Source organism: Phytophthora sojae, assembly GCF_000149755.1.
Source record: "Phytophthora sojae unplaced genomic scaffold PHYSOscaffold_7, whole genome shotgun sequence".
NCBI classification, from domain to species: Eukaryota; Oomycota; class Peronosporomycetes; order Peronosporales; family Peronosporaceae; genus Phytophthora; species Phytophthora sojae.
In genome coordinates this window covers 3718845-3745076 of record NW_009258121.1, presented here as the reverse complement: position 1 = coordinate 3745076, position 26232 = coordinate 3718845, and the positions used below count along the sequence as shown (strand labels likewise).

General features: G+C 58.6%; 8 protein-coding genes across 8 annotated transcripts in view; 6 read left to right on the top strand and 2 right to left on the bottom strand.

The window, feature by feature from the left end:
- The window catches only part of PHYSODRAFT_514839 (hypothetical protein), a gene marked incomplete at both ends in the record, with an annotated part of 2597 nt that extends 2389 nt beyond the window's left edge, over nt 1-208 (top strand). The window contains one exon of the mRNA XM_009534705.1: nt 6-208. Within this exon, the coding sequence (XP_009533000.1) occupies nt 6-208 (203 nt within the window). The remainder of the gene's footprint in view (nt 1-5) is intronic.
- A 299-nt stretch (nt 209-507) lies between these two features.
- On the top strand, nt 508-1115 carry PHYSODRAFT_337081 (hypothetical protein; the record flags this gene model as incomplete). The annotated part of the gene is made up of 4 exons (XM_009534704.1): nt 508-517; nt 598-674; nt 742-905; nt 947-1115. The coding sequence occupies 4 exons, from the start codon at nt 508-510 to the stop codon at nt 1113-1115; spliced, it is 420 nt and encodes a 139-aa protein (XP_009532999.1).
- Nucleotides 1116-3806: 2691 nt separating this feature from the next.
- Nucleotides 3807-6480, top strand: PHYSODRAFT_337080 (hypothetical protein; the record flags this gene model as incomplete). Its single annotated transcript, XM_009534703.1, has 3 exons — nt 3807-4562; nt 4610-5267; nt 5879-6480. 3 exons carry the CDS (start codon nt 3807-3809, stop codon nt 6478-6480), a joined length of 2016 nt encoding a protein of 671 aa, XP_009532998.1.
- Nucleotides 6481-7209: 729 nt separating this feature from the next.
- PHYSODRAFT_563390 (hypothetical protein) lies at nt 7210-9629 on the top strand (the record flags this gene model as incomplete). Its single annotated transcript, XM_009534702.1, has 1 exon — nt 7210-9629. The coding sequence occupies one exon, from the start codon at nt 7210-7212 to the stop codon at nt 9592-9594; it is 2385 nt and encodes a 794-aa protein (XP_009532997.1). The 3' UTR covers nt 9595-9629.
- Nucleotides 9630-9808: 179 nt separating this feature from the next.
- On the top strand, nt 9809-11128 carry PHYSODRAFT_454953 (hypothetical protein; the record flags this gene model as incomplete). Its single annotated transcript, XM_009534701.1, has 5 exons — nt 9809-10030; nt 10121-10273; nt 10349-10501; nt 10583-10735; nt 10811-11128. Coding segments are annotated over 5 exons (999 nt in total), but the record flags the coding sequence as incomplete, so codon positions are not given.
- A 5785-nt stretch (nt 11129-16913) lies between these two features.
- Nucleotides 16914-18929, bottom strand: PHYSODRAFT_516044 (hypothetical protein; the record flags this gene model as incomplete). The annotated part of the gene is made up of 2 exons (XM_009534700.1): nt 16914-18173; nt 18216-18929. The coding sequence occupies 2 exons, from the start codon at nt 18927-18929 to the stop codon at nt 16914-16916; spliced, it is 1974 nt and encodes a 657-aa protein (XP_009532995.1).
- Nucleotides 18930-23544: 4615 nt separating this feature from the next.
- Nucleotides 23545-23874, bottom strand: PHYSODRAFT_445780 (hypothetical protein; the record flags this gene model as incomplete). Its single annotated transcript, XM_009534699.1, has 1 exon — nt 23545-23874. A coding segment is annotated over one exon (330 nt), but the record flags the coding sequence as incomplete, so codon positions are not given.
- A 1179-nt stretch (nt 23875-25053) lies between these two features.
- On the top strand, nt 25054-26007 carry PHYSODRAFT_248889 (hypothetical protein; the record flags this gene model as incomplete). The annotated part of the gene is made up of 1 exon (XM_009534698.1): nt 25054-26007. One exon carries the CDS (start codon nt 25054-25056, stop codon nt 26005-26007), a length of 954 nt encoding a protein of 317 aa, XP_009532993.1.
- Between the last annotated feature and the right edge of the window lie 225 nt (nt 26008-26232).

Below are 26232 nucleotides of genomic sequence, written 5' to 3'. Positions count from 1 at the left end.
TGCAGGTAAGTATACGACCTCCATGTATTATCTTCCGAATCGCGACTACTACGCCCAGATAAAAGCCCTTGATAGTGAAGGCCTTGACAGCATGCTCAGCAGTGTGGCAATGTTCGGTGCTGTAGAATTTCTATCACTTCTCATCATAGATTGTGGCGGAAGTTTGCCGAGCGGAATGCGTCCTCAACTCAAAGAATCGGGTCGTTGACGTCGGACAGAGTTGCAGCACTTGCAGATCGTGTTTAGTCGGAGGGGGCCCCGTGATTGACTAACCCAGCTGCCTTCCATACCATGACGGTGCCGACATCTGTCTACACCTGCCGACACGATCTATCATTGGTGATAATGATGAAATTCCATGATTAGTCTAAAAGGCTACATTGACACTTCTCCCATTTCAGTGCGGGCGGGCGGCGACCCTGCGGCGACCCTGAGTGCAGTACATGCGCCGTGACCTACGCTACGCCCCCCCCCCCTCCCCAGGCTACGCGTGCGTGGCGTGCGGGCATGCGCAGGCGTGATGGCTCGTCATCACCAGCAAACTGTCCCTCTCTCCTCGCCCAGTGTGAGGGCACGGCGGTGCGCCCCTCCAGCCAGACGAGAGAGAGGACGACCAGGAAACCCACGGCAGGAAGCGCGATGGACTGAAGGCACAGGGCGAGAACACTAATAGCGTGGAGGAAAGCGAGGGGGCGAGGACACGAAGGACGGCATGCTGACGAAGGCCACAGAGGGCGACAGAGGCCTCAAGAGCGCGAATGGGCGGCGAGAAGACCAAGAGCGCAAAAGGACGGCGGAGGGATCAAGTGCGCGCAGGACGGCGAGGGGACCAAGGGCTTTAAGTTCGCGGAGGACAGCAAGGAGACCAAGGCCACCAAGTGCGCGGAGGACTGCGGAGGCAACAAGTTCGCCGAGAGCAAGAGCTAGGAGGAGAAGATTGATGGAGGGCGCCTGGCGGCGGCGCAGACGATGTCTTACCACCCACGCTGGACATCACGCGGGACAAGAAGAACAAGAAGAAGGTGCCCAAGATGGAGAAGATGCGGAGGCTAGAGCAGCAGACAGCACGCGGCGTGGAGAGCCAAGGGATCCACCTCCTCCTGCAGCAGACGTAGCAGTAGCCGCCCGCCACCACGGCAGCCAACAACAGCAGCAGCAGCAGCGCAGCGGATGTGCGCGTTGCGCCGGCGGCTTCGAGTTGTCGATAGCTGGGTGTGACGAGAGGCACGCTCGCTGCTGGCGATCTTGGGGAGGAGTAGGACGTGGTTATACGGCTACTACTGGTGGTGCCTCCGCCGCTGCAGGGTGGGGAGACGCTTTCTACTAGCGCGGTGGTGCTTGGTGGTGCAGTGTAATGCACGAATATTACGTCTGTAGTTATTTATTTTAACATTGAATAAATTAAAGTTTGATGCCTACTTTGAACTCTCTACGCTGCACAGTCCGCACCTCACTCACTGAGGCTAAGTGGCAGCGACAACAGCGGCTTCGGCAATGCCCAAAACATCTTGTGCCATGAATCAGAGATGGTTCGGGCGTTACCGACGAAACTCGGTTGAATTTGTAGAGCAAGCGAAAGCGCCATACAGAACGCTTCAAACAGGCAAACAGAAGCAATACAATGTCATAGTAAAGTGTCGGCACCGTGCAAAATATGTGTATAATCACCTAATTACTTAACTTCGCTATAGGTGGATAACATATCTCGACAGCCCTGCCTACATTATAGTGTCGGCGGCTCATACACCTACCCCTAACGTTGATGATTGGATAAAATACCATCTATCGCCCTTCTCATTCGATAATAATCGGTCATCGCCATTTGATTGGACCACAGCCACCATACAGTGGCTAAATATAAAATCATATGTGTCGGCACCGTCACGATATTTATCCATATCTGCGACAACGAATCGTTGACGCCATTGAGGTTTCGGGGAGTTCATAAGGGAGGCTAGACCACAGCTGAACAACTTGACTGCAGTTGTCCAACGTCCGGCAGCTTACATGAATCGCCCCTACCGGAAACTCGGTGTTGTGGAAAGTTACTCACTGACGTGAGCAAATCTTTGACAAATGGACTTCAACGTCCGCCAGACGTGCCTCGCGCTCGCTGGAAAACAGCCGAAACACTCGCCTCATTTTCAAGGCTCTCTAAATCTCGAGAGCGGTTTGCACTATTTTTTACCACGCGAAGATTCATTCTGTAGTGAAGCAATGCAAATTAATATTGTCTTTGAGCTGATACCTTTGCCAAGCATGTCGGGGAGGTGACACTCCGAGCCCTGCTTGCAGGTGTGATTAAACACCACCGAGAGTAAAACTTGTCTACACTTTGCCATCGAATGTTTTGCGATCGAATCTTGGCGTAGACGGTGATGCAAAGTCGGAACATACAGTACATGTACTGTGTTTTGCGATCGAATCTTGGCGTAGACGGTGATGCAAAGTCGGAACATACAGTACATGTACTGTGATTTGCGATCGAATCTTGGCGTAGACGGTGATGCAAAGTCGGAACATACGGTACATGTACTGTGATTTGCGATCGAATCTTGGCGTAGACGGTGATGCAAAGTCGGAACATACAGTACATGTTAAAAGCGCTTGATTGCGAACACTTGGCAGCAATCAAACACGAGCTAAAGGAGCAAACAATAAGAGTTCAATCCAACGATGCCCACCCGGAGGACAACACAACTAAACTACATGTAGACCACTCGCGATTGCTTGGTTGGCGGCACCACAGTCTCACAAAGGAATCACACACAGGACGTGCGCAAGCTACAGATCACTTTGCGTCAGTCCAAATGCATGAAGAGCACTGTTCCATTCCATTGTGCGCAGCTGGAAGTTCATATTTGCAGGACATATGAGCGGCGGTTGCATGGAGGGAAAGCCTGCCAACTGTCGCGTTATTCAAATCTGGCTCATGTAACTACGTGATCATCGTCGAATTCTTCTCGCGACACAAAAGCAACTTTGAAGCCGCCTGGGCCTATATGTGCAGAAGCATCGCATATAATAGCCCCAGTCGGGCACTTTGCTAGGACAAACCGAAAAAATGCTAGGACAAATCCGATATTCACGGATGTAAAGTATAGTGTACCATAATTTTTGTCCTAGCGGTCCGTATAGGACAAAATTTGTGGTACACTATACTGAAATCAAGTAAAATCCGATTTTGTCCTCCCGTTTGTCCTAGCAAGAGGGGCGACTGGGGTTAAGTTGGTCGTGTGGTCTCACTTACCACCTGCTCTGCAACTCCCTTCGTAGTTGGTGCCGCTGCACCTCGCGGAAACTTTAGTACAATACTGGTATGTTACGTTGCAAAACCTGCATGTATTGTTATTTAAAACTAAATTTAATTTATATAACAATAACTATGCATTCTATTAAATACCGCTTTTGAAAATGAATTGTTTGTGTATATATTTTAAACACGCAACTGCAATAATTTGTTTTTGGAATAAGTTTTTATTTCATGCACTCTCTGGACAGACCGACCACAAGTTTGAGCTAGCGTTAATGTACAGCAAGGTTCGTGTCCATACTGTTCAATTGGCTCCTGTGCAACTTGTTAAACCAACAGATCCGTAGCGCTTCGAAGTGGCGGCACGACCCTGGATGAGCTCATGTCTACATGCGTGTACTCTTGATGACCCGAGCAGGTGAGCTGCTGGCAGCGTGTGGGTATCGACCCCTTGAGCTGTGATGGAAGCCTAACAACATGGTCCACGCAGCACCGACCTCACTCTACCCGATGGTCTTGGATGATCAAGGACCTCCTCGCTCAGTCGACCACCATGGACAGCACCACACCACTTGTCAATTTGCCTCGTCAAGGGCGTACCGAGATGCAGTCGAGCGTCTTCGCCCTCGAGTTCGTTGGCAGACCCAACACCAAGCACCGCGCGCGCAAGGAGCGCAGACGCATAGCAAGACTGCGATCTGTCCTGAGATGGCGACGCGCGGAGCGAGATCTGCTGAGGAAGTTGTCGCTACAACAGAAGCGCCTTCGCCTCCATGTCGACTCTCGTCAGTGTCGACCTCTCCCTGCCACGCGTGACACCAACCTCCACGTCCAGCAACAGCTCGAGCCAAGTCCCGACGTGACGGCGTTCGAGCCCACTGAGCCTCGCAACGACCTGCTGCACTTCTTCTCTGGAGGCGGCTGGCTCATGGTCTACATGAACGGCGTGTGCAAGGCGCTGCGCGAGCTCAAGGTGGACGAGCGCGCCAAGTTCATCGGCACGTCCGCCGGCTGCCTGGCCATCGTGTCGCTCGTCCTCAAGTCGGACTTCGACGAGATCTTCGACTCGGTCGTCGACGACTACGTGCCGGCCGCCCACGCGAGCTGGAGGGGCCCGTTCCGGATGCGCGACTACCTCATCGACGCCGTCACGCGCCACGGCAACGCCAACAACATCCATGAGCTGCAGGGCAAGGTCACAATCGTGTACACGTCGCTGTCGGCTTGGGTCGCGCGCCGCGTCTCGCGCTTCAAGAACCCGCTGCACCTGCTGCAGACGATGGTGGCCTCGTGCTGCGCCACGCCGCTGGTGGGGCTGCCGTTCGAGCTCGAGGGCGAGTACTGCTGGACAACCAGCCGCTGTTCGAACACGGCGTCCGCACGATCACCGTCACGCCCAACGTCTTCGTGCCGCCGTGGTGGTCCATGTACCCTCCATCGCAGCGAGAGATGCGGTGGCTGTACGACCTGGGCTACGAGGACGGGCTGTCGTGGTGTGTGCGCCAGGGGCTTCCAGGGTCGGAGAGCATTGAGTTGCCGACCAAGGCTGCGACGTACAGGGGCGAGTGGAAGACGGTCGTTGGGCAAGTGGTGGGCTACCGGTCGGTGGAAGATGCGGTGCTGGCTATGGCGGGACTGCTGCTGCTGTCGGAGGAGACGGTCACGAGCACTGTGATCCGACTGGAGATCTTGCTGTGGAGGCTGGTGGCGGTTGTCGCCGCTCTGTTGGAGTGGAGCACGGTGCTCTGGACGGTCTTGGCTGGAGCAACGCTGATGGGGCTGGCGATGCTGGATCAGCACTGCACGCTGAAGTTCGTGGTCGTGCTGGGGGCGCACTTGATCGTGGCAGTGTTGAAGCTGAAGGAGGCTTGCTGGCAGGTCCACTCGTCGCCTCACTGGCAAGAACTGCGAGACTCGCTCGGTGCGATGGAGAAGCAAACGACAACGAGCAAGGTCGGACCCACTCCCCAGCAGGAGGCAATGCTGGCGAAGTGGTCGTATGTGTACCGATTCAGTAGTTTGTTGGTGTGAGTACGAAGACAGGATGGAAGTGGGGTGCCCAACACACTGTCAGTTAACTGAAGTTGAAGTGTCCGAGGGCAAGTGATCATCAAAGCTTCAGATCTTCTTCTCAAAACTTGTTGCTGGGTACGATGTGATGCCGTGTTCATGTTCTGCGTGGTACATGTATGCACCTGCATCATAAAGAAAGCGGCCTTCCACAACGTCGCGATCGGGCACTCAAACGGATTATCGAGTTCAAAGTTGAGGTGCACGAGGGCATAGTGACTTTCAATAATATTTTGAACGTGTACGGAGCACTGCACCTGTGGAAGCGCACTGCAATCTAAGATTCATGGCTATCCTCTTCTGTTGGCAAGTCCACTCCACATTATAGGTGGTGAACCTGGCTCAATGTCAACCACAGCCACAGGGGGTGCCATCACCACCAACAATGGCAGGTTAAACAATCCGTTGTCCTTCGCAACACCCTCGGCGAAGTAAGTATCCTGTGGCCGTAAAGCACTTAGTGCACGCCTCCCCCGCTGTGCTCACTTTCGAATTAGCTTTCGACCACCCACTCACTCTCCAAGCATGAAGACTGTGTGTCCTCGATCCTCGCAGTCGTGGCCCTGCTTGCTGTTGCAGCTCTCGGTGCCAATGGCGTGCACGTCGGCGACAACCCCATCTCGAACCGCGCACACGAAACCAACCACTTGGTCACTGCGGACCCCGTCGTGGATGAAAGGACCTGGGTCCCATTCCGCGCCCTGCGGTCGATGGACTCGCCCAAGCAGGGACCCCACGACGACGGCAAGCACCTGTCCCATGACCCCATGAAGGGCTCGAAACACAACTCTCCCCACCGAGCTCTGGGCCCGGCTCACGTGACACCAGCACCAACCACGACAACCACCAAGGCCACGCCTGCCCCGACCAAGATGACCAAGCCCGAGGCCACTCCAGCGGCGACGACGACGACGACGAAGGAAACGCCTTGCCACACACCTACCAGTAGCACCCACAAGGTGGCTTTACCTCCCGCCAACAAGAAGCCTACTGCTCCTGCTACGAAGCACGGGAAGTCTGGTACAAGCACGACCTCCAACGCCGTTCAGCGGGAGACTCGCAATTTGGGCGGGGGCGAGGCCAAGCAGCAGCTTCCTCCCAACGACCACCACAGTGGTGCCAAGCAGGGGGCGAAGAATGGAGTGAAGCACCAGTAAGCCCTGCAGTGCCCAGAAGATGCTGACGGAATCGACTGACGGCACATCGGAATGTCGGCTTACCGGTAGGTGGCGGTTTCTTTCGCATTTGAAGGTGCTGCGAGTTTGCATTGCTCTTTGAGCTCGTAGAGTCGTAGAGTGCGAAGAACATAATATGCAAGTATATTATACTTGCGAGTACTGTAAAGCTGCCATGAAATACCTGCGTTGTTTGACAATCTTTTCCCAGGAAGCGTTTGCATGGGTGGATCGCTGCTCTATGGCGGAGGCTATCCTATACAGGCAAGAGATTACGCGCTTGCGGCGGCGCTTGAAAAGCGTCGAGCCCCGTGATGCCATGGCCATGCAGGCGATAAATGCTAAAGAGTCTCGACCGGATATCACGTTTCGTGGTCAACACCTCCGTCAACGTTGGCCCTTATGCTTTGTGCTTGTGCTCGCCAGGGCTACCCTTCACAGATGCTCGCCACGTTCTCATCGAGTCCGTGAATCGCTCGCTTAGTAATGAAACGACATGAACATCTTTCAGCTTCGGTTTTCCACTCATAATGAATTTATACATAAGACAATGTTTAAATCAAGTATAGGAGGTAGCAGGTTTAAAAGTACGCCACCACTTTAATACATCATAGTTCACAACTTTGCGTATAACGATATTCCAGAAATCTCTCACGATTTGCACCACGGCGCTATCGGCTGTTGGCGGACCGACTCTCTACGCCGGAAGCGATGCAGGCGAGGAGCTCATTGCTACGTCGGCCAGTCCGTGGTCGCCTCGCCCCCGCATCTCACCAGCTCGACATGAAGGCGTGGAGGCGGAAGCCGCGGGCGAAGTCCACCGCCACCAACACAGCCGGCACTTCTCCTCCCAGTCTGAGCGCCGCCAAAACTCTGCCGTGGCTCGCGACGGACGCCGACGTGGGCATCACGCGCGTGGCGGCTCCAGCGACCAAGAACGAGCACTGGAGCTACGAGATCTCGCTGCGCTTCCCGCGCAAGCATACGCTGTGGCTGGTGCGGCGCTCGTACGCCGACTTCCAGCGGTTCCACGCCGCGCTCGAGGGCGCCTTCCAGCAGACGCTGCAGACCCGACGCGTGCACCTGCCCAAGCCTTCGAGGCTCGGGTGGGACGCGTTCCGGGCGCAGTCGGTGCGCGCGGCAGCGGCGGACAAGCTCCGCAAGCAGCTCAACAGCTATCTGCACAAACTGCTGGAGATTGAGAGCGTGCACGCCTCGGACACGTTCCGCGACTTCGTGACGCCTCGACCAGAGTCGAACGACAGCGAAATCGTGCAGCACACGGAGGATATTTGCACCGACAAAGCGACCGAAGCTGGGTTCCGAACGCTCGCGCGGTCGAGCAGCTCGACCAGCACCAGCACGACGGCCAGCACCAGCGACAGCATCGGAGGACTCGTGGATCTGCCGCTGCCTTTTCCGTGGCGTGTCCCCCCGCCGACCCTAGCGCCTTCACGGTGCGACGAGCTTGTGCACTTCGGTGGCGTTATCGCGTTGACAGCATTGGGCGGACTTTCTGTCGGGCTCACAAAGCGCAGTGCGCTCTCGGGCTCGCAGAAGGCTGCGGCCGTGGCGGCTGGAGTAGCGGGCGTAGCGCTGACGGGGCCCTTGTCGGCGGTGTTCGCGCTCAGCGCTCTTGGAGGCGGCGTGGGGAAGTACCAGCTCAACAAGGCGTCGTACCTCAGTGTCTGCAAACCACAGCAGAATGAAGAGACAGGGATTGAGTTCGTCGTGGAGAACGCCGAGCAGTTTTCGGGGCCTTGGCGAGCGGCGAGGTTCGGAGATGCCGTCCATTTGTACTGCCACAAGGTACGCAAATCGGTGCGTATAGTAGCTCCTCCAGACTCGAAGCGCGGTCATGCCATGGCTACAGGAGGCAACTCGCAAAAGACGACGTTGCGGCTTGTGTCGCCGTACGGACACACAGGACCGCTTCGTTGCGGCAGTCAGGTGTTCTTGCAGCTTGTAGAGGGTGAGTGGGCGGGTCAACTACTCGGTATCAATGGAGAATTTATCACGGCCACGAAGTATTCGCCGGCAGTATTCCAGCTAGGCACCATCAACGATGAGCACAGCGCCGTAGCTTGTCCAGAGGCAGCTACGACGCCTGAACCACAGCCAGTTGAGGACGCGAGCCCAATAGTTCGCTCTTCATTGCCGAGGAGTCCTATTCCTTTCAAGCTGCGCGTCATGGTGTACAACGTGTGGCTGCTGCCCAGCTTCGTGTCGTCTTTCAACGAGAAGATTTCGCCGTGGGCCTCGCAGCGTGCCTCAGCTATTCCACGTTGCCTCGCTCCGCTGGACGTCGACGTCGTGATATTCTGCGAGGCGTTCTGCAGCACTTCGCGCGAGAAACTCGTATCCGGGATGAAATCGCAGGGCTACATCTACGAGACCAAGGTCGTCGGAGACGTGTCACTTCTCGGCTCCAAGAAGGTGATCGATGGCGGCTGCTTCGCCATGAGCAAGTACCCACTCGGACGCTGTGAGGAGCTTACATTCGGCAGCATAGCGTCCGGTGAAGATCGGTACGCAGACAAGGGGATCATCTACTTCCAGGTGCGCATGCCCGTCAGAAGCAGCTTAGGCTCGGAGAGGACCCAGACCGTCCACGTGGTTGGGACGCATCTGCAGGCGTGGGAGACTCCGGTCGCTACAGCTACGCGGAACTGCCAGCTCATGCTGATGCGCGAGTTCGTGGACTCTCTGGATCTGCCGAAGGACGAGCCCGTGATCTTCGCGGGCGACATGAACGTCAACAAGCACGCGGACGGCGCCCAAGCTCCTGACGGCGAGTACACCGCCATGCTCGACCGACTGGGCGTCCACGAGCCGCAGTTGCACGACAAGTCGCCGATGTACAGCTTCGACCCGCACACGAACAGCCTTGCAGTGGACGGTCCGAGCTCCGGTGGCATTACCGAACGGCTGGACTACATCATGGTCGAGCGCAGCCACCGCCAACCTGTCGCCGCTTCAACCGAGATCGTGCAACTCAAGGCCACGCGGCATTGGGCTCCATCGCGAGGCGTGTGCGACGAAGTCCTCGTGGACCTGTCGGACCATTACCCGGTTGTTGCCGACTTGCACTTCTAACTTTCACCCTAAAATAGTTAACTTATTGGTCAGACAACATGGCTACACCAAGGTCAAGTTGAAGTGTTCCCTTGTATAGAGGTCCGACTGTACTTGTCGCCCGTATCTCGCTTCTGATTCGCCAGAATAGGAGTAAAAACATGTGATTGGCTGACTATTTTTTTTATCGTTTTACCGTAAGCAAGCACAATCCTTTCTGCCACGTAGCCCGGGGATGAAGTTCTGGCTTTACTCGAGCGCGAGCCTCGCGGCCTGCGCGGGGCTGATCTGGTACACGTACGTGACGCGGCAGCAGTTCTACCCGTCGGTCATCTATCTCGTGACCTCCAAGGTGAGCGTGCTGGTGCTGGGCAACGCCGGCCTCGTGCTCACGACGCTCTTCGGGCGGCTGCTCAAGAGCTTCTTCCTCGGGACGCTGCGGGACGCGGAAGTGGAGGTGAGGCGGCTATTTATTTATTTATTAAGTATTGTATTATCATTTAGTGACTTATTTGATTATTTATTTATTATTGCTTCTTATTTGTAGCTGCTGCACGAGAATGTGCGCTACGCCGTGACGGAGACGTGTCTGGCGCTCACGATCTTCCGCGAGGAGATCTCGTTCCACGTCATGGTGCTGTTCACGGCGCTAGTGTTCCTCAAGATCTTCCACTGGCTGTCGCAGGCCCGGATCGAGTTTGTGCGTCGGGGGTTCTTGCATTTTGTTTTTTCTTTTTACTTGAAGGTGCTAACTTTTTATTGTTATTTGTTACAGATCGAGCAAACGGACGTCATCTCGCGCCTCACTCATGTGCGACTCGTTGGGCTCATGGCGATGCTGGCGGCTGTAGACACGGGATTCGTGGTGTGGTGCACGCTCAAAGTCGTGGAGAACGGACCCTCGGTTTTTATCCTCTTCGGATTTGAGGTGGGTCTGGCTTGTTTGGTTGTGATCAGATTGGGGTCATTGCTGACAACGACCTGCCTCTTATTGTTATCTCTTTTTTAGTTCCTGATCTTGCTGGTGACGATCGTAGCCACGTTCCTGCGTTATGTGCTGTACGTGGTGGACTCTCGCATGGACGGAGCTTGGACCAACAAGTTCACCTATCTCTTCTACCTGGAACTCGTGTCGGAAGTCACGAAGCTGGTTGTATACCTGGTGCGTTGAGTTTTTATGTATTATGCAGACTACCCGCATATTGCTGACGGTGGGTTTGTACTGCAACTGATCCAGGTTTTCTTCATGCTCATCTTCACCTACTACGGCATGCCGCTGCACATCGTTCGCGACCTGTGGATCTCCATCAAGAACCTGCAGCGACGTATTGCGTCGTACTTCCGCTACAGAAAAATCACCGCCCATCTGAACGAGCGCTTTCCGAACCCGACGGAGGAGGAGCTGCAAGAGACCGACAGGACGTGCATTATCTGCCGCGAGGAAATGACCCCCGATGCGTGCAAGAAGTTGCCGTGTTCGCACATTTTCCATGTTGACTGCCTCAAGATGTGGGTTCAGCGACAGCAGACCTGCCCTACTTGCCGATCCACCATTCCGACAGGACCGCGTCGCCCCGCCGCAGTTCCCGAGGGCCCAGCGGCTCGAGCAGCAAGACCCGCAGCAGAAAACAACAATGCCCCCCAGGCGCCAGCTGCAGCACCAGCAGCGGCGCCTGCGGCTGACGCCCAGCCTCGCCCTGCCGCAGATGCTCCTCGCTTCCGATTCGGTGTGCCTGTTGGACGTGTTGTTCCCCCCGCTACTCCTACCGGAGCTCCTGCAGGTGATGCTCCAGCCACTGCACCGCCACCTTCAGCCGGAATTCCTGCCGCTGCACCCGGTCACCCGTTTGCTGGCTATCCCAACCCGTACATGTCGCCGATGATGTTTGGCCCTGGTATGGGGGCGCCGTTCGGCTACGGGATGCCTGGTGCGTACGGCATGATGCCGCCGTTCGGCATGCACCCGCTCGGCCACATGCCACCGCAAACACAGCAGAGCATGCCGCAACCAGCCATGGATCCGGACAGCATTCAGCGCCAAATTGACCTGCTTCATGCTCAGTTGGCGGTGTTGCAAGCATCCGCGGCTCAGTTCGGGACTCCGCACCAGGGCCAAAGCACAACAACAGCAGCCGCAGCACAGCCACAGACCGGAGTTCCTGCGGCAACCGCTGCGCCTGCAGCCCCAACAAATGCCCCTGCTGCCCCTGTATCTGCCCAGCCCGCTGCCGTTGCTGCGTCCTCGGAGGACCTAGAAGACAAACGCCCGATTCCGTCGACTGAGCAGCAAGAACCCGTTGCGTCACCTGCGCTTCCTGTGGAGTCAACGATCCCACCCGCGCCGCAGACTGACGCTGAGCGCCGCCGAGAAGAGTTGCGCCAGCGCTACAGCCGCATCTACGGCAGCTCCTCGAGCTCGTCTGTGGCTGACAACGAAGAGAAGAAGAGCGACTAGATGGATGCGCTGCGCTGTTCTCGTAGCGCTTGCTAATATAACTCCTGAAAACCGGCACCGTCTTGAGCAGCGCGATGGCACTATGACTGGCGGACTGACTCGTATGTGTTCATTTGTGAATGAGTAGGTAAGTACTTCACAGGATGCGCTGCCGCTTGCTGAGGTCCGGCTCGACTTGTGGTTCCAGCCAGCGTATTACGCGCCACTGGTTGCTCTTCTTGGCCAGCTTCAGCGCGAGGCGCGTGAAGATCTCGTGCTGCCGTCCGTCGTCGATCGATGCCAGCAGCCAGTTGATGACCGGGATGTGCCCATTCATGGTGGCAGTTCGTAGCGCGTGGCCCAGAGTCCCCTTGTGCTGGTTGGCATCCAGCCACTGCACCACGTCGAGGTGCCCCTTGCCCGCTGCCAGGCCAATCGCGTACTCCGTGCAGCCCTCGGTCCGATTCTCCTGCAGCCACTTGACCACGTCCAGGTGCCCTCGCTCCGCCGCGTACGTCATGGCAGACGCAGTGCACCCTTCCGCTCTGTTCTCATGCAACCACTTGACCACCTTGAGGTGGCCCATTTCAGCGGCGAAGTCCATGGCGTCCGTCGTGCAGCCCTCGCGCCGGTTCTCGTGCAGCCACTGCACCATCCGCAGGTCTCCATTCAGCGCCGCCGCGTTCATGGCCCGAGTCGTGCACCCTTCGCACCGGTTGGCGTGCAGCCACTTGACCATGGACAGGTACCCTCGACCCGCAGCACGATCCATTGCGCGCGTCGTGCAGCCGTCATTGCGGTGCGTATGCAGCCATTGCACCGCGGAGAAGTGGCCCAGCCCCGCGGCGCTGTCCATGACGTCCACGCCCCATTCGCACCGATCCGCGTGCTGGTCCGACAGCCACTGCAGAATGTACACGCAGCCGTGCATGGCGGCGTAAGCCGCCACCTTGCCCCAGAACGACTCGGAGTCGCGCGCAGCGAGGTACGTCAACAACCGCAAGGATCCGCCGCGCTCGCAGGCGTTGACGACTGCGTCTGGCCCCGAATAGACGTCCAGGTAGGCGTCGACGCGGAAAACAACGTGGGGAAGTTCGCCCAGGCCGCGCATGGCCAGACACTCGCGGCACACGACTAGAGCGGAGGTCAGCACGGGGAACGCGCCAAACACAGGAGGCATTTGGTTGCTTTTCGGTAGATATCCGAATGGTGCTTCGGCGGCGTATCTGCGCAGCGCAGGTTGAAGTCCGCTTGGTGCCAGAGACCCTGCAACTGGTACGGTCGGAACTTCCGACTCGGAAGGCAACGACAGCCTCACGCTTGAGTACTCCTGAGTCCTCGGGTACAGCTCCTGCAGGCCGGCACCGCTTGACTCAAGCTTTCAAGCCTTGGGAGCTCGATCACGTCGGTGTTGAAGACCGCTGTCATGTTTTTTAGGATGCAGCTGCATACCACGCAGCGCAAGATACCCAAGTAAGGTCAGGCGTTTGGCATCAAAGCAACACGTTTTGAAAGATCTGAAGCTGTACGATGATCACTTGTCGGACACCACAACTTCAACGTTAACTCTTTAGCGTTCACACCGCCTGTGTATCCATGAGTGGCATCACCACCGCCTCGACGTACATGTACACGTATCCGCTAGGCTTTTCAAGGGCCCCCACGAGCTACCTTCGGATAGGATAGCCACCCCCATAGAGCAGCGATCCACCCATGCAAATGCTTCCTGGGAAAAGATTGTCAAACAACGCAGGCATTTCATGGCACTCGCAAGTATATGCACTTCGCACTCTACGAGCTCAAAGAGCAATGCAAACTCGCAGCACCTTCAATGCGAAAGAAACCGCCACCTACCGGTAAGCCGACATTCCGATGTGCCGTCAGTCGATTCCGTCAGCATCTTCTGGGCACTGCAGGGCTTACTGGTGCTTCACTCCATTCTTCACCCCCTGCTTGGCACCACTGTGGTGGTCGTTGGGAGGAAGCTGCTGCTTGGCCTCGCCCCCGCCCAAATTGCGAGTCTCCCGCTGAACGGCGTTGGAGGTCGTGCTTGTACCAGACTTCCCGTGCTTCGTAGCAGGAGCAGTAGGCTTCTTGTTGGCGGGAGGTAAAGCCACCTTGTGGGTGCTACTGGTAGGTGTGTGGCAAGGCGTTTCCTTCGTCGTCGTCGTCGTCGCCGCTGGAGTGGCCTCGGGCTTGGTCATCTTGGTCGGGGCAGGCGTGGCCTTGGTGGTTGTCGTGGTTGGTGCTGGTGTCACGTGAGCCGGGCCCAGAGCTCGGTGGGGAGAGTTGTGTTTCGAGCCCTTCATGGGGTCATGGGACAGGTGCTTGCCGTCGTCGTGGGGTCCCTGCTTGGGCGAGTCCATCGACCGCAGGGCGCGGAATGGGACCCAGGTCCTTTCATCCACGACGGGGTCCGCAGTGACCAAGTGGTTGGTTTCGTGTGCGCGGTTCGAGATGGGGTTGTCGCCGACGTGCACGCCATTGGCACCGAGAGCTGCAACAGCAAGCAGGGCCACGACTGCGAGGATCGAGGACACACAGTCTTCATGCTTGGAGAGTGAGTGGGTGGTCGAAAGCTAATTCGAAAGTGAGCACAGCGGGGGAGGCGTGCACTAAGTGCTTTACGGCCACAGGATACTTACTTCGCCGAGGGTGTTGCGAAGGACAACGGATTGTTTAACCTGCCATTGTTGGTGGTGATGGCACCCCCTGTGGCTGTGGTTGACATTGAGCCAGGTTCACCACCTATAATGTGGAGTGGACTTGCCAACAGAAGAGGATAGCCATGAATCTTAGATTGCAGTGCGCTTCCACAGGTGCAGTGCTCCGTACACGTTCAAAATATTATTGAAAGTCACTATGCCCTCGTGCACCTCAACTTTGAACTCGATAATCCGTTTGAGTGCCCGATCGCGACGTTGTGGAAGGCCGCTTTCTTTATGATGCAGGTGCATACATGTACCACGCAGAACATGAACACGGCATCACATCGTACCCAGCAACAAGTTTTGAGAAGATCTGAAGCTTTGATGATCACTTGCCCTCGGACACTTCAACTTCAGTTAACTGACAGTGTGTTGGGCACCCCACTTCCATCCTGTCTTCGTACTCACACCAACAAACTACTGAATCGGTACACATACGACCACTTCGCCAGCATTGCCTCCTGCTGGGGAGTGGGTCCGACCTTGCTCGTTGTCGTTTGCTTCTCCATCGCACCGAGCGAGTCTCGCAGTTCTTGCCAGTGAGGCGACGAGTGGACCTGCCAGCAAGCCTCCTTCAGCTTCAACACTGCCACGATCAAGTGCGCCCCCAGCACGACCACGAACTTCAGCGTGCAGTGCTGATCCAGCATCGCCAGCCCCATCAGCGTTGCTCCAGCCAAGACCGTCCAGAGCACCGTGCTCCACTCCAACAGAGCGGCGACAACCGCCACCAGCCTCCACAGCAAGATCTCCAGTCGGATCACAGTGCTCGTGACCGTCTCCTCCGACAGCAGCAGCAGTCCCGCCATAGCCAGCACCGCATCTTCCACCGACCGGTAGCCCACCACTTGCCCAACGACCGTCTTCCACTCGCCCCTGTACGTCGCAGCCTTGGTCGGCAACTCAATGCTCTCCGACCCTGGAAGCCCCTGGCGCACACACCACGACAGCCCGTCCTCGTAGCCCAGGTCGTACAGCCACCGCATCTCTCGCTGCGATGGAGGGTACATGGACCACCACGGCGGCACGAAGACGTTGGGCGTGACGGTGATCGTGCGGACGCCGTGTTCGAACAGCGGCTGGTTGTCCAGCAGTACTCGCCCTCGAGCTCGAACGGCAGCCCCACCAGCGGCGTGGCGCAGCACGAGGCCACCATCGTCTGCAGCAGGTGCAGCGGGTTCTTGAAGCGCGAGACGCGGCGCGCGACCCAAGCCGACAGCGACGTGTACACGATTGTGACCTTGCCCTGCAGCTCATGGATGTTGTTGGCGTTGCCGTGGCGCGTGACGGCGTCGATGAGGTAGTCGCGCATCCGGAACGGGCCCCTCCAGCTCGCGTGGGCGGCCGGCACGTAGTCGTCGACGACCGAGTCGAAGATCTCGTCGAAGTCCGACTTGAGGACGAGCGACACGATGGCCAGGCAGCCGGCGGACGTGCCGATGAACTTGGCGCGCTCGTCCACCTTGAGCTCGCGCAGCGCCTTGCACACGCCGTACATGTAGACCATGAGCCAGCCGCCTCCAGAGAAGAAGTGCAGCAGGTCGTTGCGAGGCTCAGTGGGCTCGAACGCCGTCACGTCGGGACTTGGCTCGAGCTGTTGCTGGACGTGGAGGTTGGTGTCACGCGTGGCAGGGAGAGGTCGACACTGACGAGAGTCGACATGGAGGCGAAGGCGCTTCTGTTGTAGCGACAACTTCCTCAGCAGATCTCGCTCCGCGCGTCGCCATCTCAGGACAGATCGCAGTCTTGCTATGCGTCTGCGCTCCTTGCGCGCGCGGTGCTTGGTGTTGGGTCTGCCAACGAACTCGAGGGCGAAGACGCTCGACTGCATCTCGGTACGCCCTTGACGAGGCAAATTGACAAGTGGTGTGGTGCTGTCCATGGTGGTCGACTGAGCGAGGAGGTCCTTGATCATCCAAGACCATCGGGTAGAGTGAGGTCGGTGCTGCGTGGACCATGTTGTTAGGCTTCCATCACAGCTCAAGGGGTCGATACCCACACGCTGCCAGCAGCTCACCTGCTCGGGTCATCAAGAGTACACGCATGTAGACATGAGCTCATCCAGGGTCGTGCCGCCACTTCGAAGCGCTACGAATCTGTTGGTTTAACAAGTTGCACAAGTGCACAAGAGCTCATGCAACAATGAAAGCACTATGGACACGAACCTTGCTGTACATTCTTACGCGAGGCGTCTTAGTTCAAAACTTGTGGTCTGTCCAGAGGCAGTTATAGTCGTCCGGGTGCCAGATCGAGTGCAGCCGCGGGAAGTTGATCGGGTCACGCAGCGTCTTGCAGTCGACCGCTTCGGGGATCCAAATGCACTCCAGCTCCAGCAGCCTCGGGATACCCTCCACCGTCGTCAAGGGCGTGAGGCCCAAATCGAGCATCTCCAGGCGGGTCAGCGTGGCCAAAGGCGCAGCGTCCTCCACCTTTGTCGCGTTCAGCCACAGTTTCCGCATCTTGTCCATTCCGGACAGTAATGAAGCGCCTTTAAAGTCCACACGACCAACCAGCGATAGTTCCTGAAGCTGCGTAAGATTTACGAGGAACTCGAAGGTAGTCTGGTGATCCTTGTGACGGCGCGCGAGCTGCCGCTTGCCGCGGTCAGGCAGAGACAGCACGAGCTTCTCCAGGTTCACGAGCGCGCCCAGAGGTGTGAGGTCTTCGAACAGCACGTCGAGCAGCTCGAGCTGCTTGAGCTGCACGAAACCCTCCAGCGGGAGCAGATCCATGACTTGTGCTGTAGGAGGCAGCGACATGGACAGCCTCGTGAGTGCTGGCATCTCGCCCAGCGCCACGATCTGTGCCAAGTCGTCTGCACACCACTGCTGCAGTCGCAGATGCCGTAGCGTTGTTGACATCAAACTCAGCGGCGAATAGTCCACAAGAGGCGGCAACTCCAGCGAGTTCAGCGCGCCCTCTCTGCTCGCATATTTCAGGAACGCACTCGGTACGCGGTGCGCCATGGGGATTGTGAGTCCTCGTGTAGCGACGACCGTGGCTCCCCTCTCTTCAACGTCTTCGCGCAGCACATCGGCGATATCGTCCTGGTAGTTGTGCTTGTACATCCTCAGCTTCTTCAGCTTGTGCAGACTGCTGAGCCACTCATAATTAGCAGTGGGCACCGGTAACTCTTGCTCTTCGGCCGTCGGCGGCGCTCCTCGTTCCCTAGTGTCCAGCAACAACTGCTCCAGCTGCTCCAACGCCGCCAGCGGGCGTCGATCCCCGACGTGCGTCCATCGAATGTCCAGGTACGTGAGGTTCAGCAGCTCCCGGACAAACTCCAAGTCCGTCAGCCGCGTGTTCTGCAGGTGCAGGATCTCCAGCTCTGGGCACTTGAGCGTCAACTCGAGCGAGTCCGACGCGCCGATGTTCGTCACCTTGAGCGACCGCAGCGCCGTGAGATGCTGCAGCACGCTCAGGTCCGTGGACACCCAGTTCTTGCTCATGTCCAGCGTCTCCAGCTGCTGCAGCGCCTTCAGCGGCGCAAAGTCCACGACCCTAGTCTCGGACACGTCCAGCACGTGGAGCTCGGGCAGCGCCTCCAGCACCGCGAGCGTCACCACGTTGGTGCGTCTCACACTGAGCGACTGCAGCTGCGGCAGCACCACGAGCGGCGCCAGGTCCACGACGTCGGTCTCCGCCAGGTCCAGCGCGCGCAGGCTCCAGCCGCCGCTGGGCTGCACTCCAGCAACGGGACTGGGTGTAGCCATGTCCAGCAGCTCCGCCAGGGTCACGTCGGCGTCCGCCACGTTGAGCTCCTGCAGCGAGGGCAGCAGCTGCAGCACGGCGGCCACGTTGATGGCGGGCTCCTCGTCCTGGGGCTCGTCCTCCTCGGGCGTCCAGTACGGGTAGTCCCAGAAGCGCAGCGAGCGCAGCGCCGGCAGCACGCGCAGCAGACTCAGCAGGTGCATGCCCGTGCGCGGCACCTTGACGCTCGTGACGCAGCGCAGCAGGTCGGGCTCCATGTGGCGCAGGAAGCTGTCGGCGTAGTAGCTGGCGGCGGGCAGCGCGTCCGAGCGGATGCGGCCGCGGGTCAGCGGCGGCGGGGGCACGCGCAGCACGCCCTGCGCCAGCACGAAGCGCCGCAGGTCCGAGGCGGCCAGCGAGCGGCTGCAGGACGACAGGTTCTGCCAGTCGCGGAAGCGCAGGAAGCCCACCACGAAGCGCAGCACGTCCGTCTTGCCGTCCAGGTCGCCCAGCACGTGCTCCATCTTGGCGAGCTATTGCGTAAAGGGACCAAAACTAGGGCGTCGGAACCATGTTTTGGGCAAAAGTACCCAATTTATAGAGATCAGGCTTTTATGGTGTGTGCGTGTGGATAATTGTGTATCGGTACATCACTTCGCCTTTGGCGTTTCGGGCAAGGAAGGACAGGACCTCCGGAAGACACTTGCGTCGAGGCTGTCGTGAGGGGCGACGATGGCTGCGGCTGTCCCCTCTTCTGGTGCGGGGACGTGGCCGATGGGTTAGTTCCCCATGCAGCCAAGTACGTCGTCACTCGAGCGCCTCTATCTATCTAACGGGAAACCTCTGATAAACCGTTCGCGTTGCTGCATAGTGCTGCTGGTTCTGGTATCTGACCCCCTGGACACCTCCACATCAACACTATATGGAGCACTTGTGCAAAGTCTCCTGCAAGAGCAATGCCTTTGTTGGGAGCAGGCAGTTCGCGAACGGTAGAGAGCCCCAGCGCGTAACCGGAGTACACCTTGCGACGCACGCTCCCCGCGCGTGCCGTCCGTTTCGAGCTCCGCCAGATTTTTTCGTGAAAGCACGCCTAGTACATGCACATACGTCGCCTGGCTGAATACTGCAGTGCCGTGTCCGAATACCAAGGGAGCCGTTGGCGTGAAGGGGCAGTCGAAACGAACTACGAAACGAACTATGAAACGAGCTATGGTCGAAGACCCTTCCGAGCTCGTGACATGCAAAGCAGTTGACCTGCAACGGCTGCAACCAGCAACGAACGCCTCGCCTCGCCTCACCTCGGCCGAGCAAGTCGCTTCCAGCAGCTCATTCTCCAATTCGCCTGCTTCTGCAAAGCGCGACTTACCAACTCCCCCAGCTCTCCAGCTACCTGTACCTAAGCAACCATGGTCAAGTTCAACGTCTCCCTCCTCCTCGCCGCGATCGCCGTGGCCCCCGTCCTCGCTGGATACAGCACCAGCACCGTCACGTACACGCCGACCAGTACCAGCACCAGCGCCAGCGGAAGTGCTGAGTCGGGCAAGTACACGCAGACGCAGACGAGCGTGAGCGCTAGCGCCAGCACGAGCGGAAGCACCGAGTCTGGCTCGTACACGCAGACGCAGACGCAGACGCAGACCAGTGTGAGCGCCAGCACCAGCGGATCCGGCACCACCGAGTCGACTCCTGGAGGCTCGACTTCCGGCAGCACGGGCATTTGCGAGTACGACTCGAGCATGCCGGACGATTGCGACGGTAGCGATGGCTGGTTCCCAGTGTCTGTCGTGGGCCAGGAAGGCTACTACTGCACCAAGGGCCCGGTTTGCGCTGGCGAAATGGGAAAGTGTCCGGGTGTGCATGGTGACCTCGCGTACGGATCCACGTGCGTCTACTTGAGTGAAGGCACCTACGGCTGTGTCGCCAACACGGACTGCCAGGGAACGACCGAGTCGACCGAGGTGATCGACACGCAAGCGCCCGTCCCCATCGAGTGCGAAGTTACTCCTGATACCACCGCGCCCCCCACGACGTCGGTCTACGTGCCTCCGGCTACGCCTGGTAAGACGGAGGAGACGGAGTACATTCCGGAGACGCCCACGCCTGCCCCGACGACGGTCTACACGCCTCCGGCAACGACAGCGCCTCCCACGACTTCGGTTTACGTCCCACCGACGCCCACCGTGACTGAGGAGACGTACGTTCCTCCGGCCAAGACCCCCGCGCCGATCACGCCTGGTGTGACTGAGGGAACCCCTTACACTCCCGAGACGCAAGCTCCGACGGAGGCCCCGTACACACCGACGGAAACTCCATACACGGAGACCAAGATTCCTTACGTGCCCGAGACGACGGAAACGCCGTACACGCCTCCGGCAGCGACGCCTTGCCCTCCGGCTGTGACTGAGGAGACGAAGTACGATACCCCGGTCGTGACGACTGAGGCCCCGTACACGCCGCCGGCAACGACGCCCTGCCCTCCAGCTGTGACTGAGGAGACCCAGTACATTCCTCCGGTCGACACGACTTCCCCGCTGACTTACACGGTCACTGAGGCCCCGACTCCGGCTCCCCCTAGCAAGGTCTACACGCCGCAGCCAACGGAGGCAACCAAATACCAGGAGACTGAGGCAGTCACCTTCTCCCCTCCGCTTATCACGATTGACACGGACACCCCCGAGACGGAGGCACCCACGACCGTTGTCTACACGGAGGCGCCTACGACTGTGGTCTACACGGAGGCCCCTACCCCGGCGGTCTACACGAGCCCCCCGGTGGTCTACACTAGTCCTCCGGCCACGGAGAAGCCTTACGTGACGCCTGCTCCGGAGACCGCTAGCGAGGACTGCTCCAAGGGGCAGCAGAGCGAAGCTTCCAGCGCCTCGACGGATGTCCCAACGTACAACACCAAGGCTCCGTACCACCAGACCAGCGAAGAGGCTTCGGCCTCGGAGGCGACGGAAGCCCCATGCGCGAGCCAGAGCTCTGAAGCTGCCTCAGCCTCGACGGATGTCCCAACGTACAACACCAAGCCTCCCGTTTACCACCAGACCAGTGAAGCGGCCTCCGCTGCGACGGATGCCCCCGTGTACCAGCAGACCAGCGAAGAAGCTTCGGCCGTGACGGAGGCTCCTTGCTCTGAGAGCGCAAGCCAGACCAGCGAGACTTCGAGTGCTTCGACGTGGACGGATGCCCCCGTGTACCAGCAGACTAGTGAGGAGGCCTCTGCTTCGGCTGCCACGGAGGCTCCTTGCACGGACGCACCCAGCCAGACCAGTGAAGATGCCAGCGCCTCGACCTGGACTGACGCTCCTACTTACACAACGCCCCCGTACCAGACCAGTGAGGAAGCATCGGCCGCGACGGATGCTCCTGTGTACCAGCAGACTAGTGAGGAAGCCTCGGCCGCGACGGATGCTCCCGTTTACCAGCAGACTAGTGAGGAGGCCAGCGCTTCAACTTCGACGGACGCTCCCTGCACGGATGCCCCAAGCCAGAGCAGCGAGGGTGCCAGCGCCTCGTCCGGCGGTGCTTACACCCCGTACACCCCGTACACTCCTGCTACGGACGCCCCGAGCCAGAGCAGCGAGGACGCCTCGGCCTCGACTTCAACGGACGCTCCCTGCACGGATGCCCCAAGCCAGAGCAGCGAGGGTGCCAGCGCCTCGTCCGGCGGTGCTTACACCCCGTACACCCCGTACACTCCTGCTACGGATGCCCCAAGCCAGAGCAGCGAGGGTGCCAGCGCCTCGTCCGGCGGTGCTTACACCCCGTACACCCCGTACACTCCTGCTACGGATGCCCCAAGCCAGAGCAGCGAGGGTGCCAGCGCCTCGTCCGGCGGTGCTTACACCCCGTACACCCCGTACACTCCTGCTACGGATGCCCCAAGCCAGAGCAGCGAGGGTGCCAGCGCCTCGTCCGGCGGTGCTTACACCCCGTACACCCCGTACACTCCTGCTACGGATGCCCCAAGCCAGAGCAGCGAGGGTGCCAGCGCCTCGTCCGGCGGTGCTTACACCCCGTACACCCCGTACACTCCTGCTACGGACGCCCCGAGCCAGAGCAGCGAGGACGCCTCGGCCTCGACTTCAACGGACGCTCCCTGCACGGATGCCCCAAGCCAGAGCAGCGAGGGTGCCAGCGCCTCGTCCGGCGGTGCTTACACCCCGTACACCCCGTACACTCCTGCTACGGATGCCCCAAGCCAGAGCAGCGAGGGTGCCAGCGCCTCGTCCGGCGGTGCTTACACCCCGTACACCCCGTACACTCCTGCTACGGATGCCCCAAGCCAGAGCAGCGAGGGTGCCAGCGCCTCGTCCGGCGGTGCTTACACCCCGTACACCCCGTACACTCCTGCTACGGACGCCCCGAGCCAGAGCAGCGAGGACGCCTCGGCCTCGACTTCAACGGATGCCCCCTGCACGGATGCCCCAAGCCAGAACAGTGAGGATGCCAGCGCTTCGTCGGGCACTACTTACTACACCCCTCCATCCAACTCGGCGAGCCAGAACAGCGAGGCTGCTAGCGCGTCGTCGGGCACTTCGTACACTACTACCACGACCTCGGCGAGCCAGAACAGTGAGGCTGCCAGTGCCTCGTCGGGCTCTGCTTACACTCCTCCGGCCGTCACGACCACATACACTCGCCTGCGCCGCAACTAAACCGTGGACGCAGCCGAGATTCGCGAGTCGAAGGTGGGGAACCTTTCTCCCCGCTCTTGTTGCTCCATAGCGTTTCGTGTTTCATACCATCCAGCGCTTCCGTTTTGTCACTAGACGAAGCTTCACACGGATAATACACAGCCATTCCATTTCAAAGTGCAGCCTTAAGTTACATATCGCTCTACCAGTATCCAGGGAGTTTGCAGCTTCAAACTCGTGTTGCTTGGGGGTAATAGCTTGAGTGCTGCTACTCTGCATCTCCAACAACAGACACCGACACAACACTAGCCGAGGATCTTGATTGAACGTCCGTCGCCATTGTGGACGAAGCCGCAGCGCGAGAGTATGAAGCGTTGAAGAGGAACGCCTGAGACCCCTGCATCTGAAGCTGCTCGACCATTCGGAACTCACGCACGTAGAGTCTTGTAGTCACCACCACTCGCCAGTGGAAGATCCCCGTCGCCAACACCAGCAGCACGATAAACACCGCCTTGGTTTCTTCCCCGGCGCAGTTTCCAGTGCACGTCGCCGTCAGTTCTGCAGGAAGTTCAATGACGACCAGCCAGACAAGTAGCACAAGCTGCGCGTAGTTCAGCGCCAAGAACATGAGCACGTACGTCAAGTAAGTCCGTTCGTGCGGGCGTTGGCACGCGAGCAAGCCTCCAGTGCCTGTGAGGACCCCCACGACTGGAACTGTGTATGCCGGCCAGGCGAACCACGCGCAGCACGTCAACGCGTAGACCAGGACCATCCAGCCGCACAGCCACCGCACTCGCTCGACCGTCGACATGCCGACGTCCGTGTACATGGCCGCCAATTGGCGACAGTAGCCAGCGCTGAACGGGGCGTCGCTCTCATCCGACAGCAGTCGCGCGCGTGCAGTTCCGTCTTCGAACACCACAGCGCTGACCCTTGACTGACGGCCGACTGGAAGCTGCCTCGGTTCGGGTGTCGGTATCGGCACGACTGTGACGCGTGGAAGTCGGTTGTCTTGGATTGCAGTCGGTTGACGCTGCGGACGCGCGGGAGCGACGCCGATGGGGCCGTCACTGGACTCACCGAATAGCGTGTACACGTCCAGGTTGCAGCGGTCTTGGCCCCGCGTTGCAGGGGGGACGGGGTCCATGGTGTAGCTCGTCGGAGTAAGTGCGTACTGTATCCGTCGAGGTGTCGACAATGCTGGAAGTGAGGAGCTTAGCAGAGACCGTCGCGAGTGTATCCACTAGGATACACTCGAAGCATTTTTCGCCAATGAGCGCAGCAATCGCAGCGCGCAAAACGGGCACGAGCTTGAGATCGCTTGGATAGACTCGCTTCAACCTGTGGTCACACGGCGTCATGCAGCAGCTACGCCTCGACTAGCTCGAGTTGAGGTGGTGGATCCTGGCCAAGAGTCGCCTACCGATATATCATGTTTTGCTTCAGTTTTCAACATCGCTTCGGTAGATTCGGCTGGGTACTGTCCAGCATTCCTGAATCAGGAACACCAGCCTCGGCACTGCGATCGACGGCATGCTGCTTCATAAGACTGCGAGTGTGGAGCCGCTAGCGGAGTTTTCCTTGTCTCAACCAGAAAGCAAAACGCGCTGAAACGCCATGCCCAACTGCAGCGACTGCAGCATGCTTTCATTTTCAAATAGATCCGGCCACAGTATCTCAGCGTCCGATCCCGTGCCGTAGCACCGATACACACAGCCACCTACGGTTAATAAAAGCATTAAAAAGCGTGCTGCTGTCTTGCCAAAATAGCCACGTTGCTGCAATCATGGTGGGTTCCTTCGTGTCTGACGCGCCCAATGCGGGATGCTGTCGATTTGTTATACTTGCTGCATTTTTGTTGGAAGAGCGAAACTCTCCTGACCATTGTCATTCCGAAAAACACTTCCAAGCACTCAAGCAACCAAGCCACTCAAGCACCCAGAGGCCTTCAGCCTTTCGCTGTCTCTCAAGCCACCGTCGATACCCGCTCGCCGTATCCACTGAAGCCATGAAGATCGTCAACCCGGCCGCCTTCGCCCTCGTGTGCATCCTCGCCCACACCTCTGGGGCCTCCGCCAAGAAGTCCTTCGAACCCAAGGATCACTCTGGTTCGGGTTCCGGCAAGTCGGGGCACATGAAAACCGCAGCTGACTTCGACGGAACTGGTGCCGTCATGAAAGTCTGCCCGACCGGAGACTGCACGGCGGGGAAATTCATGAAGCTCGCCGTCGCCAGCCTCACGGAGCTAACTGCTGCCGGCGACGAGGTGGGCCACATCGACAAATTCAAACCCAAAAACAGCGACTGGACTGACGTCGTAGAGAAGGACGTGAACGGAGCCACCGTATACTCAACGACGTTCGTGACAACACTCGAGGAGAATGGCGCGCTTTTCAACCTAACGGCCGACATCTACCCGGTTACTACGGCGGTGTCGTACGGTTCCCAGAACCTCACCGTTCCCGCCGGCTCGCTCAAGTTCACGGTTGACATCGCCAACTGGCCTTTCGATGACGATGCCAACACCCTCACTCTCGCTGTCACGCTGGATGCGAAGGGACCCAAGGGCGGAAAACTGGGCAAGCCGAAGAAGAAAGCGAAGGGCAGTGATTCCGGTAGTTCCGATGCCTCGGACGTCGAGCGCGTGGACATGGGCGACTCCATGTTCATGGACACGCCGACCTACGCAATGGTAGACGGCGTCGAGACGCCATTGGTGAACTCATCGGTGGTTGACACAGCGGGCGACACTGAATTCCAATGGGTCTTCACCTCTTTCAAAGAAACTCTCCACTATGACCCCGTGCTCGGCGACAGCAGCACTGGCAACACTACGACCACGTCTACGTCGAGCTCCTCGTCCGGCGCCACGACCACCACCTCGACCTCGTCAGCGAGCGTGATGTCCCTTTCAAGCCTTGCAGCCGGTGCCCTTGCGGCGATCGCGTACAGCCTCTTCTAAGGCGGTGCGCGGCCTCGACGAGGTTGAAGGCCCCTCGAGGTCCTCGACTGCTAGCTATAGCTAGACATCTCAATAAAATTTCCTTTCCTCTACGTCTTCACATGTCAAATGAGGATTCACTGGGGATTTCCCAGCCGGCATCCTATTCACCAACGGTGATTTCTTTTGAAGCGTGCCCGATGGAGATCGAATTGCACGAAGCCCTCTTTCATCTGCAGTGAAGAT